The following is a 13,546-nucleotide window of genomic DNA, read 5'->3' on the forward strand; positions in this document are numbered from 1 at the left end:
TCCCTTTGATTCCAATTCTAATTAATTGAAATATACCTAGCCTTATGAAGACAACTGAAGAAAAATGTGAGAGGGTGGAGGAATCCTACAGTAATGAATGCATATCATCTGGTAAAGACAAAGAAAAAAACGGTACTATTGATTACGGGCATGTTAACGAAAAGGACGATACATCGGAGAAAGAATCCATAAAGGAATTCGTTGAAGTGTGGCAGGTAATGAATCTCTACTCCTGACCCATCCATAACTGCTGTAGTTAAAATAACGAAACGATTGTATTGTTACTGTAAGTTCACCTGGCGTGCTTCAATAGTGGGGAGCTTGTTGGGATGTATAATAGCATGCTCAAATATGTATATGGGATTGAAGATCGGATGGACATTTGGGGCGCATCTCTTTGGCGCGATATTTGGATTTGCTGTTCTTAAACCACTATCCCGAATTCTTCCTGCATCTCTTGGAGGCGGACGATTTGGTCCCCGTGAAAATTGTACAGTTCAAACCGCTGCAACTGCTGCTGGAGGGCTTGGTGCTGGTTTCGTCAGCGCGATCCCGGCAATGTACAAACTGGGATTGCTCACTGACTTGAAAAGAGACATGGGCGCGCTTACTCTCTGGACAATATCGGCGGCGTTCTACTGGCTATTTTTTGCGGTTCCACTGCGCAAGCATTTTGTCATCAACCAAGACCTAGTTTTTCCCACACCACGTGCTACGGCCAACACTATCCAGTCTTTGCACGCGTCCACGACTGGCGAAAAAGAGGCGATGAAGAAGGCTTACTGGCTTGGGATCTGGTTCATCGTGACATTTCTGTGGACACTCATTGCCTTTTGGATTCCCGGCCTTTTTGAGGATACGCACATTCTCTATTGGATTGGATATGCCCTTGGAAACGAGAATGTGATGGTGGCTGATGCGTTGTGGAAATGGTATGGCCTACCCGCTGGTATTCATAGTGGCTTTCTAACGGAATAGCTATCTCTCGATGGTGTAGGCATTTTAAATGGGAGTTTGCGTTTTTTGGAGCGGGTCTCATGACACCTGGAGCGACAGTATGGTCGTTCTTTGTCGGGCAAGTCATTGCCTATGGTATCACGGGACCTCTTATGCTACAAAACGGAATAATAACCCAGCCGTACGGGTTTACCGAAAATCCGACTGCACAGTCATGGTGGCTATGGCCAGGCATCGCCCTCATGGTGTTCAGTTCCTTCTCTGAAATTTTTATCCATTATAAGTCGCTGTGGTCTGCCGTGAAGCTCGGGGGTAGGGAGCTAGCGGCTAATTTCAACAGGCTTATGGGTCGCTCTACGGCGAATTATGTGAAAGATATTGACCCCAAGGACCCAATCCCACCCCATGAGCAAGTGCCTTTACTTTGGTGGAGTGTAAGTGTTTGGTTGCATTTTCAAATTCTCGCGTCAAATACAAACGTCTCTTTTTAGGGGGGTTTAGTTGTATCCATCATATTTACTTGCGCGATCATGGGGGTTATGTTTGGAATGGCGGTGCATCTTACATTGCTCGCCATCATACTTTCGTTTTTACTCTCGTTTATTGGCCTTCAGTCGTCAGGAGACACAGGCATCAACCCGGTGGGATCGATCGGAAAGGTGACACAGCTCATCTTCGCGGCTATCCCGAATCCTGTGATACAAAATCAACAAATGATTAATTTAATGGCCGGCAATATTGCAGGCAGTGCTGCATCTCAGTCGGTGGAAATGGTGGGTGACCTCAAAACCGGCCAGCTGTTGAAAGCTTCCCCTAGATCTCAGTTCTTCGCTCAGATAATTGGGTCATTTTTTGCCATTTTAATGGCCATTAGCCTGTTCTACTTGTACGCCAGCGGTAAATCCATCTGGCACACTGAGCCACATAGAAATACGTGCTGACTTTTCTTTTGGACTTCTCATAGCCTATCCGTGCATCACTGCTCCAATGGGCGTCACCGAAATAAAATGCGAGTTCGAACTATTTGCTGCCAAGGTCTGGGCCTCCGTCACCAAATTACTCACCCAGGGAGCAACCATTCCAAAGAGTAGTTTCATTACGGCAATAGTGTTTTCTGGGTTTGCCGTGATGTACACGCTAATCAAAGGGTTTCTTGTACCTGAGAAGTTTAGGAAATACATGCCCAATCTCAATGCCATGGGAATAGGACTCATTCAAAAAGGTTCGTGTATTTTTGTGATTGGTGTTCCATTCTACCCAAGATATCCTGCGGATGCTAACCGTTTAAAATGACGTATCTGTCCAGGTCCTGAAGTACCTATTGCGATGGTCATTGGATGGATAATAACCAAAGTTTGGCACCGAGTTAACCCCATTGCATGGGACAAGTATATGTATTCGGTGGCAGCTGGCACTCTTGCAGGAGTGGGGATCTCTTCGGTATTCAAGGCCTTTTTTCAGCTTGGTGGTATCAAAGGATCGACTGTGACCTTTGGATGCCTTTTAAATAAGAGCGGTGTTCCTGAGTGCTAAAAAGCATTTTATTGTAATTCAGTATCCATTGATACCATACTGATCCTCTGTATTATTACATATAATTTATTTAATAGTATTTTATTTACCTCACTTGATCTTTCTTTTCTTTACCAAACGCTATTTAATCCCTTGCTAAATTTCTATAAATTGCCTATAACTAATGTACTTCAAATAATAATTAGTATTCACAAAGGTTTAATATAGGAGGGCACCAGAATTAGTCCTAGAAAGTATTAAAAAAAATCTCCGATCTGATTAATGATTAATGAGCATTGAGAAATTAGTTCGATCATTGCCTTCATATCGATGAAAATCGAATTATTATCCTCTCCCCCAGCTATACTAATCATAAAAAAGGGGTAAACAAAAAGAAAAGTGGAGGGGCTGCTAGGTGAGTTGGTTTGATAAATCGAAGGGATTGCTTTTTTTTTTTGAAAAGAATCTATTTATTTTTTTTCTTTTTTTTTGTGTAAATACTATTTATTTTACAACCAAGCATTAGCTATAACTATCTTATCGCATCAACAGCCAGTTTATTATGAACCTATTTTTACTGATATTATATGGTGTGCTTATTTTTATTGCTCCACAAAAAACGGCTGCTAACGTGGTGGGTGATCTTCAAATGGAGATGAATAGCTCCAGCTCGTTAATCTCTTCACCTTTACACCCACCAAACTATCTTTCCTCCTTACTCCGCTCTATTCCCGACGAACCTGACCATATACCCCTTTCCAAAACACAACTTAAGGCCCTCCAAAAATATGCTAAGCTTGGAGCAAACGTATATTGCGGGCTAATGCGCCCTGGAGCTTATCGATGCGACGCATACTGTTCCGAATTCCCCAATATGACCTTGGTGGAGTATTTTGCCCATAAACCGTATGATGTGAATGGGTATATTGCACGAGATGATCAACGCAAGGCCATCGTCATCGCATTTAGAGGAGCTTTGTCGCTGCTTAATTGGGTGGCGATATGTTCTTTAAAGATGACGGCCTACCCCCGTCCAAACTTAATAGGAGGGCGCGTTCATGCGGGTATACTTTCTTATTGGAAATGTAGATAAGCGGTGTAGGAGACTTACTCAATGGTGTGTCTACAGGAGCATACAGGGCATATAAGAGTTCGAGAGACAAGCTGATACCCAAATTACTAGAGCAGCTGCACAACTACCCGAATTATGAGGTAGAGGTACTTGGACACAGTTTAGGTGCCATGATTGCTACGCTCCACGCCCTTGATCTGTGGGAAAAAGGGATAGTACCTGAAGATAATCTGTATCTAATCACGTTTGGAGGGCCACGGGTGGGCAACGGCATATTTTCCAACTACTCCAGCAACGCTGGGTTCTTGTCCAAACGACTTGTGAACAAAGGGGATATCATTGTCCATATGTTTCCGCGGATCATTGGCTATAGGGTTGGATGGCTAGCGATCAGTGCAATGACTGCGAGAAGAGGCTAATGTGAATATTATGATTTATATAGCATTCCGCTAATGAGATTCACACTAACTCGCGGACGGGGCTGACAATCCAGTGTAAGAAGGCGGAGGATCCCTTATGTTCCAATGGGGAGAGCAGGAGATATAGCGTCCTTGATGTAAGCATGTTAAACGCGTAGAATTATTATTGATAGCGTATGCACTGATATTTGCTATGAATTAGCACCAGTACTTTCTGGGGGTTGGATTCTTGATCACTTGCTTAAGTGAAGCCATCGTTCATTATCTTAAGCAAGTCAAGTATGCTATTATTCCTGGAGCCCATTAATTTGTGTTCCATATCTATATATTCAAACTTGTATTTATACTTGACAAGTGATAGTAGCATTTATTTAGACACTTGAAACTGTTATCTATTTTTTTATTTTTGGATATTCCATCCTTTAGTTTATCCTCCTTTCTTAAGATACTTAAGCTTTGTTTAAATGAAGATATCTTTTCTGCGTATACTATGGGACCAGATCGAAGAAAGATTCTTCTTCACGTTTCCAATTGATCAGACAGATCCGTTGTAATAGATAAAATGGAGTTAAAATTGGATTGCAACAAGATACCCGAAAAAAGTTGTAAGTCGAAGGGTTAAAGAGACACTTTGAACCTTGATAGTGGCATGGAAAATTCAAGATTTCTTGGACATTATACTTACATGAGCCTTCTCATTTCGCTCCTCTACAATGTCTAAAGTCAGTTCATGCATTAAGGGTAAAAATGGTTTCCAATATTGTTATATCAATTGTAGCAATTGAGCTCGCGATGGCAATTATTGAATGAATAAAGCCCAATTTCAATTGCAAATTTGAACCATAAATGTCAACAAATATTGGATCAGCCAAATGGAGTAACAGGTTAGGAGTTCAAGAGTGCCATGGATGAATGTGAGAGCATGTATTATGAGACATCATATGTTCATGTTGAGCACTCTGTTACATGGGCGGCTGGTGTGCATCAATTCGAAAGAATCGATTTGGTCACTAGTTGTGGTATTGCAACGAGCCAAAATAGAGTTTTAGACACAGCACTTTGAACCTTTCGTTCTACAACGAAAGTATACAGTAGCGCTCTTCCCTTTGGACAAGCCATATCGCTTGTCTCTTACAAGCCACTCTTTGACAATTTGATACGCTCTAATGAATATGATATCCGGTGGTGAGTCTGCTTGACTTCTGCCATCCTAGCTCGCTCATTCATGACAATGCAGCAGACCCATCTTACACTTGTTCCCTTCTAGCTATTGCAATGCTGCTAGAGGGGACATACATGCTTAAAACTAACGCTAACCAATTTAGAGTTTAGGCTGTGAAGTCCACAAGCGTTCGACCGGTTCAACCTCCGGATTGACGTAATAGCCAATTTGTGACGTTAGGCTTGATGGCACTTGGATTAATATAGTTAAAGGCACACTTTAAAGGGAATTAAGCTTATTGCTGGCTGGCATACACGAGGGCCAACTTTCCAAGACTCAGCATCCAATTTCATTTATCTAGGCTCCATAGGCAACGCTTCCGTTGGTATTGGATTCAGTGAAGGATGCAGCTCACATGGCCTGAAACGCGCTGGCTCGTATCTCTCCCCCTGTCTGTCAACTAACAAGGGCTAGCCCACGGCCTAGACCGTCAAGAAATTGCCATTTCGGCGGCCAGCAAGCTTGCTGCCGTCGTGAAGCCCCATTTGCCGGTCTGGCCTAGAAATGGCCGGATCCGGAAAAAAGAACCCTCAAAGGACCCAAGATCTGGGCAATATGGAAACACCCAAGGAATTCAGCTGTCTGAAATTCGGGGTGCACATCGATACAAGCCCCGTTCCGTTGCAAAGCAATGGTCAGTCGGGAGGTTTTGTTTGGAAGGAAAGCTCCTTCTACCCGCGTCTATAAGCAGTTAAAATTTAGTGCGCTGTCTCCCCCTCCCCTTCCCCCCCCGTCGGCCACTCAATTGTGGCCATTACATATCCGTTGACTGCAGACTATCACGGTTTTGGATTAGGCTAATTCAACAACCGCCGTGATAGGTTTTGTCGCGGTCAGCTGTGTAAAGCACGGACTGGATAATTTCCAAGATGCTTTAAGCTGTCGACTGTTTAAAGGTATATAAAGTATATATTATTGCGGCCGCACTGAGGGGCCTCTGCTTCACACCTCTTCCCTACCCGTTCTCTTCTCCTCCCGAAGCTGCCTTTCCTCCACCGTCTCTGCCCCACTTCAAGCATTCCTAAGATACCATACGATGAGCAACAACCCCATTCCAAAGGTAGGCTGTCATGTCATTCATCCCATGTTTAAAATAAGGTGTTTAACAGGGGCCGTTTCTACCCTTGTTTGCTTCCGTGACATTCCTCTACTTGCATGCACACACAGAGTTTTGACTATATCGTGATTGGCGGAGGTACCGCTGGCTGCGTCATTGCCAGAAGACTAGCAGAGGATCCCTCAGTCTCCGTCTGTCTGGTCGAGGCGGGCCCATCGGATGAAGGTAAGTGGTATTGAACACTCCTACGGCTTTGCACTTGTGTTGTCTGTCCCGTTCCTTATCACCCCAAATAATAAAACGCTTTTCCCCACTGATGGATTAACAGGCAATGACAAAATTCTACAGCTGAGCCGATGGTCTGAATTATTGGATTCAGAATATGATTACCGCTACACTATTACCCACCAACCACGAGGCAATAGCAATATCCTTCATTCGCGAGCCAAATGTCTGGGCGGATGCAGCTCTCACAACTCCGCCATTGCCTTCCTGGCGCCCGACTTGGACTTCACGGAATGGGTGAGTCTTGGATGCAGAGGATGGGAGCCGGAGAATGTTCAAAAGTTTTACGGCAAAGTTAGAGAGAAAATCACGATCACGCCTGTTCGCGAGGAGGACAATGCCCTCAACAAAGCCTTTGTTGACGCCGGCAGGAACGCGGGTTTCCCCCAGATAGAGTTTAATACGCCCGAGTATCAGCGAAATTTCAGCGACTGCGTTGGATATCTGCAGGTCAATGCCAACGGCCCAATCCGCAGCTCGGCCTCGGTCGGGTACTTGCATCCCATTGCAAGCCTTCCTAAAAACTTGACCGTATTGACAGGCGTGCGCGTGAAGAGAATTCTGCTGGACAATAGCAACAGGGCGGTTGGGATTGAGACCGAGATCGGTGTGATCCTTTCCAATGAGGAGATGATTCTCTGTGCTGGCGCGTTCGATTCTCCACGTCTGTTGTTGCTCTCGGGCATTGGCCCAAGCTGGCATCTGCGTGAGGTCGGCGTGCAGTGCAAGGTCCATCTTCCTGGAGTGGGCTCGCACCTAATCGACCATCCTGAGGGTGTGATCATTTGGGAAATCAACAGACCCATTCCTCCCAAGATCCGCCAAAAGTACGAGGCCGCACTCTTTGCAACCACGCAGGAGGGATCAACATCGCCCGATCTGATGTTCCACTTTGGATTGGAGGCTTTTGACATGCAGACCGTCCCTAAAGGGTAAGTCATAGGGGTGGTCCTCATTGCTGGTCACCGAAAAATGCCGTTTTCACGCGAAACAGAGGTTAACTTGATACTCTTGCTGCGTATCCGTAGATATCCAACAGCATCCAATGCTATTAGCCTTACTCCAAACGTAACCAAGGCAAAGAGCGAAGGCACCGTTAGACTTCGATCTAGCGATCCTTCCGAGCCTCCTCTTATTGACTTCAAGTATTTCACTGATCCGGACGGCCACGACGAGGCTGTCATGATTGAGGGGATCAAATTGGCAAGGAAGATCGCCAACACAGAGCCTCTTAAAGATTGGATCCAGCAAGAGGTACTTTATCTTCTCTTTACTTCTCTTCGAAACTCTTAGCTAAGCGTTATTCAATGTATTCTACTCTCTTTAGCTTGCTCCTGGTCCATCTGTACAAACGGACCGCGAGATTTCCGACTATGTTCGCAAAACCGCCAACACCGTGTACCACCCTGCAGGCACTTGCAAGATGGGCGATCCCTCCAAGGACAAGCAGGCTGTGGTGGACTCGCAACTTCGTGTCGTCGGAGTGAAAGGTCTTCGCGTAGCGGACGCCTCAGTATTCCCCACCATGCCTACCATTAATCCTTGTATTACCGTGATGATGATTGGAGAGAAGTGCGCGGAGATGGTGAAGGAGGACCGAGTCAAATCAAAGGGAACGAAGTCTCGACTCTAAATAGGATATTTATCAGCCATGGCTACCCACAAATGATTATTATAGACGTTATGATAGACGATAAAGCCTTTTATTTTTGCAATTTTGGTTCCATCTCGGATCTCCACTTATACTATGTAATAAATATGGCAGGTTTTGCTCTTCTCGAACTTCTCAGCACTGTTTTCCACACAGCAGATATCTCCGAGGGCAAAAGGTTAGATCTGCTATCCTCTGTTTAATTTTGGAATATTGGTATTTTACCATGCACTGTGGATTCAAAGAAATAAACTAAATTAACATTTAAAAGCATCCTTAGAAGAATGGTTCTAATTGTTTAGCCTGCTTGCAACTATGACAAAGTTATTCTTGAAAGTGTATAAATAATTTTTTTATAAATTTTTGATTCCACGTCCAATTCACACTGTCCCTATTTACCAAAAATTCATTCCATATAGTTCTTCTCGCTCTTTTACAAAGTGGAGACGACATTTCCAAGCTCCACGTAGACCGTTTTCAGCTGAGTGTAATGCTCAATGGCCGCCAGCGAATTTTCGCGTCCAAAGCCAGATTCCTTGTATCCGCCAAAAGGCATTTCGATAGGGGTAATATTATAGTTGTTGATCCAGCATGTCCCACTCTCCAACCTGGCGACCACGCGATGACCTCGGCTCAAGTCTCGAGTGAACACTCCGGCAGCGAGACCATATTTTGTGTTATTGGCTCGTTCAATTACTTCTTCCTCATTCTTAAACTTCAAGACGCACATAACAGGGCCGAAGATTTCTATTGAATGCGCATGAGAAACTTGTATATGCAGAAGTCAGATGGAAGCCTGCTCAAGATACAAACCCTCTTGGCATATTTTCATGTCATCTGTAACCTCGGCAAATATCGTCGGCTCAACAAAGTTTCCGTTGGTGAGCCTAGGGTTTCCTGTATAGCGATTACCCCCGATGAGGAGCTTGGCTCCAGCTTGCTTGCCGATCTCTATGTAAGAGAGCACCTTCTCCATATGTGGCTTGGAGATCAACGCACCCACTTGCGTCTTAGGGTCCATTGGGTCGCCAATAACGAGGTTTTTGACTCGAGGAATGATTTTGGAGAGGAATTGTTCATGGACATTCTCGTGCACGAAAACTCGTGTTCCGTTGCTGCAAATTTCGCCCTGAGTGTAAAAATTGGAGAGCATACAGGCCGAAACGGCATTATCCAGATCAGCATCCTCGAAAACGATGAATGGCGATTTCCCACCTAACTCGAGCGTGATATGTTTCTGGTACATAATCAATATTTAGCATCACAATTAGAAATTATAGGTTAATAGTAACTCAAAATATTTACAAGAGTGGGTGCAGATGCTTCCATAATCCGTTTTCCAGTTGGAACTGACCCAGTTAACGAAACTTTACGGATCTTAGGGTGGGAGGTCAGAAGTTTTCCGACGTGTCCATCGCCAGGCACGACGTTGAAGACACCATCGGGAAGGCCAGCCTCTTTGAAAATCTCAGCAAGCTTCATAGCAGTCATAGGGGTCACTTCAGATGGTTTATAAACCATAGTGTTGCCACAAGCTAATGCTGGACTTTACATCACATGGGAAAACATTGCGGGAAAAAAAAATTAATACTGTAAAACATTGAGTGGCTTCAATATGAGATGCTTACGCTGCCTTCCAGCAAGCAATCTGAATGGGATAGTTCCAAGCGCCAATAGCGGCGCACACACCCAGAGGTTCACGTCTGGTATAGGCAAATGACTCTCCAAGGTCATAATGATGGCCATGCAGGGTGGGAGCAACACCAGCAAAGTCTGTTTTAAAGAGGCTCGGTTAAACAAAAAACAAGGGAGAAAGTAAACCATTTTGCTATTGGTGTAACTACATACATTCTAGACACTCAGCTCCAGAAATAATATCTACATCCAATGCTTCCTGAATTGGCTTGCCAGTATCAATTACTTCTAATTTTGCCAATTCTTCGAGTCTTTCGCGCAGAAGCTGGGCGGCGCGGTAAAGTATGCGGCCTCGGTCAGCACCTATGCAAGACACAATGAATTTCTGTAGAGGGATCTCAAGAGCAATACAAACTTACCCTTCATTTTACTCCATGTCTTAAATGCTAGAGAGGCAGCACGAACTGCATTTTCAACATCGTTATCGCTAGATTGTTGAATCTAGTACACACCATTAATTATTATAGGCAATTGTAAAGTGAAAAAACCACAGAAATGAATCCAAATGCGCACCTCACATATGACTTCATTATTTGCCGGATTTAAATTAGGGAAAGATTTCCCTGATGTTGCATCAACGAATTGACCGCTAAAGGACAATGAGTAACTTCTATTAAATAAGATAGTCTCCAAACTTACTTTATCCAGGGACGAATAGGTGCAAAGGGCGGCATGATTCACAATTTTTAAAGGCAAAAAGTCGAAGGAAGAGTATATAGAATTACAATTGTTAATCTTTCTCGAAAGGAGTTTTGTATCGGTCCGACTTTAGAAATTAAATTGAAGCTTAGATATAACCCTCACTATGACGTCAGTACAATCTCCGATTGTAAACTGTATTGCAGCGATATTGTAGCACATAAAGGATTTGGGATAGTTCAAATTAGACTATTCAGTAGATTGAGTAGAATGAATACGGCAACTTAGTTTTCCTCATTACTACTATGGCATATCACATAGGCCTAATCTATTAAAAGCGAACCGTAGTTGACCTCTCTATATTCAATTTTCCTTTCAAGGGCCGAGACGTCAAATCGAAATGGATACCTCATAGAATTCCTAATGCTTATTTTCCCGGTTCTTAAAAAGCAATTGGGTACTAGGCAAAGGTGGTTTAATACATATATAGTAAATATTTTATCAATAAATCCAATTGCTTCTCAACGTACATACCGAATAGAGACTACTTGTTTGGTCTTAAACTAACGAAAATTAGAGCCTTAATTGCTAGATCTAGTAAACAAACTTAGGGCAAGCATGGTATATTACGTTGGGATTAATAAAGAACACAGTATACCAAACATTCTTACTCTCATTACAAAAATAAAACTGAGCTCTCACAAGGTTTATTTTTGGATGATAGCTATTATCCCATCTAAGTAAGCACAACAAAATGGGGGTTAAGTAAAATGATTTTCAAAATTTATTATGATAAAGCTACTATATAACTAAAGACACATTAACGCATCACTAAGTCAACGATATTAAATAGTGCTATTTGAGCTGCTGACATTGAATGACGAAAAGGTTGGGAATAAAACGTCGGGGACGAACGTAAAATCTTTTTCAATTTCTGAAAAGATATCATGTCCTGGATCTGGATTCCACTCATATTCATTCATCTTGGCAACCTTACGGGCGACATCTTCGCCATAAATGAGCTTGACGGTGTAAAATAGCCCATCCAAACCTGCCACTGCTCCGCTGGTTGTGACGAACTTATCATCATGCGTAAATCTTGCTTTCTTTACCCACTTTACCCGGGGAAATAGATCGGTCATTTTCCAGAGCGATTTAGTTGTAGTGGCAGGTTTTCCATCTAAAAAGCCTGTGGCAGCCAGTGTCATCGAGCCCTCGCATATGGATAATACATATTTTCTTACGGTTGGAATCACCCTGCGCAACCAAGCAGTGGTTGAGGCTTCAGGTCCAACGCCTGCCGGAATTACGAGAAGGTCCAAGTCGATAATTTCGTTAAACGAATGCTTAGGTTTGATGGCAAAGCCATCCATAGTACGAATTGGGTCCATGGTTTCTGCAATGGGAAGAATGTTCACGTCTGGGATAAACGAGAGCATAGTCGAAGCCGACATCATATTGAACGCATCCAAATTATTTCCAATTAATACGCCGACGTTCAACGGTTTTTGACGGGGGACTCTCATCCATCGAGATAACAACTCATCCTTTAGTGCTTTAGGGGCGGGAGGTAATATGCGCTTAGCAAATTTTGCCTGCTTAGTAGGGCAATATGCTGAATTTTTTGCATGTTGACGCCGCTCTTCGCGAAGTACATTATCGTGATTCAGTGCCAAAGTGGAGCCTTGAAGTTGGTTTCCATTCACTAAAGTGAGGCCAAGAGCACTAAACACTAACAAAATTTTAATCCGAAATTGAACCATATGGTCAGCAGATTAGTTTTCTCAGAAAAAAATAGAAGTCAGATGCGTATAAAGATGTGCAGTTGATCAAAGCAGCTACTCTCCCAACTCTATTATTTATATATCACATAGTGTAGTATTGGAAATAATCTGACAAAAGAACCCTTAGACAAGAAATAACACTGACAGAGTAACACGATATCCATTATACTCACGATAGGCCAGTCTTTCAATGTGAGTTATATAAAGAAAATTAAGAGTGAAACATATATACCATCTAATCCTCGAATTAATTTTAATATTTAATTTTTTGAGCTGCATCTATCCAATAATCACCCGAGAGCGCGGAACCGGATTGGATCCCAGAAAATTTAGATCACGGTCATAAAATTCTTATTAATCCCTAAAAATTCAATTAAATTTTATTCACTCTCACTCCCGGTAAAATATTTCGCAACCCTCATTTCTCTTGATTTGAGTTAGTGATATGTCATCGATCAAGCTTGAATCAAATTCTTGCGGACACATGTCATCAAACGGATTGTTTTGTTTTTCATTTGTGTATTATAAAATACACTCGCAGAGCACAAATTCAGTAGCTTGAATCACCTTATGTATAAATATGGATAAATATACCCGACTTAACTATTATTAAAATTGCATCGTCCGGAGTAGGTATCAATTAAGGAAAATCTAAGCGCTTGCAAATCGAAATATATTTGACTTCTAATGAGATCACGATGGAGGTCATTTATAGAAATAATGCAGCGATATAAACCATATCCACATCATATGAAAATAGAGTCGGTGCAAGTAAAAGAAGAAAGTCCGTGGTGATTTAAAATGTTAATTCTTTTCTTTATAATTTTATAGATTTGGATCATATTTCACACAAGCATCAGTGAGAGGAGATATCATAACAAATATTTTTATCAAGATGGACTCAGTATTCGTCTACCACGCTTCAAAAATAAAATTCGCTCAATATGTTTCACTAAACCGCTCCGCTTGCGTTTACAAATATTAACTTGTGGGTGAGCTGATATCTATTCTGTATAATGTAGGCATGCAACTGAAATGCAGGTGTCCTTATTTTTGCCGCTCGAATCTCGAGTGGCAATTATAATTTATGAAGTTATATACTATGCACAAAAAAGTGGATACTATAGCATATATCAATAATATTTAAAACTATTCTACGTAGAAAGTCTGGTGATAAAATTGATGAAAAAAGACTTCAAATTAGATTTCCCTACAAAAAATTCCAATAGAGAAAATGATTAGAAAACTTATAG

At 42.4% G+C, this 13,546-nt stretch overlaps 5 protein-coding genes across 5 annotated transcripts; 3 read left to right on the forward strand and 2 right to left on the reverse strand.

Moving 5' to 3' along the window:
• Window positions 1–44: 44 nt before the first annotated feature.
• VTP21DRAFT_8028 (uncharacterized protein) lies at window positions 45–2,490 on the forward strand (the record flags this gene model as incomplete). The annotated part of the gene is made up of 6 exons (XM_069398835.1): window positions 45–215; window positions 370–932; window positions 998–1,391; window positions 1,449–1,854; window positions 1,922–2,179; window positions 2,264–2,490. The coding sequence occupies 6 exons, from the start codon at window positions 45–47 to the stop codon at window positions 2,488–2,490; spliced, it is 2,019 nt and encodes a 672-aa protein (XP_069246044.1).
• Window positions 2,491–3,031: 541 nt separating this feature from the next.
• Window positions 3,032–4,267, forward strand: VTP21DRAFT_8029 (uncharacterized protein; the record flags this gene model as incomplete). Its single annotated transcript, XM_069398836.1, has 4 exons — window positions 3,032–3,533; window positions 3,599–3,915; window positions 3,984–4,097; window positions 4,163–4,267. The coding sequence occupies 4 exons, from the start codon at window positions 3,032–3,034 to the stop codon at window positions 4,265–4,267; spliced, it is 1,038 nt and encodes a 345-aa protein (XP_069246045.1).
• A 1,951-nt stretch (window positions 4,268–6,218) lies between these two features.
• On the forward strand, window positions 6,219–8,157 carry VTP21DRAFT_8030 (uncharacterized protein; the record flags this gene model as incomplete). Its single annotated transcript, XM_069398838.1, has 5 exons — window positions 6,219–6,242; window positions 6,350–6,464; window positions 6,568–7,456; window positions 7,553–7,778; window positions 7,852–8,157. The coding sequence occupies 5 exons, from the start codon at window positions 6,219–6,221 to the stop codon at window positions 8,155–8,157; spliced, it is 1,560 nt and encodes a 519-aa protein (XP_069246046.1).
• A 451-nt stretch (window positions 8,158–8,608) lies between these two features.
• VTP21DRAFT_8031 (uncharacterized protein) lies at window positions 8,609–10,544 on the reverse strand (the record flags this gene model as incomplete). The annotated part of the gene is made up of 8 exons (XM_069398839.1): window positions 8,609–8,922; window positions 8,989–9,412; window positions 9,481–9,721; window positions 9,804–9,948; window positions 10,024–10,173; window positions 10,230–10,311; window positions 10,384–10,459; window positions 10,510–10,544. 8 exons carry the CDS (start codon window positions 10,542–10,544, stop codon window positions 8,609–8,611), a joined length of 1,467 nt encoding a protein of 488 aa, XP_069246047.1.
• An 810-nt stretch (window positions 10,545–11,354) lies between these two features.
• Window positions 11,355–12,272, reverse strand: VTP21DRAFT_8032 (uncharacterized protein; the record flags this gene model as incomplete). Its single annotated transcript, XM_069398840.1, has 1 exon — window positions 11,355–12,272. The coding sequence occupies one exon, from the start codon at window positions 12,270–12,272 to the stop codon at window positions 11,355–11,357; it is 918 nt and encodes a 305-aa protein (XP_069246048.1).
• Between the last annotated feature and the right edge of the window lie 1,274 nt (window positions 12,273–13,546).

The sequence above is a fragment of the Calcarisporiella thermophila genome (genome assembly GCF_041956535.1).
Source record: "Calcarisporiella thermophila strain CBS 279.70 unplaced genomic scaffold VTP21scaffold_35, whole genome shotgun sequence".
Lineage (NCBI taxonomy): Eukaryota > Fungi > Calcarisporiellomycota > Calcarisporiellomycetes > Calcarisporiellales > Calcarisporiellaceae > Calcarisporiella > Calcarisporiella thermophila.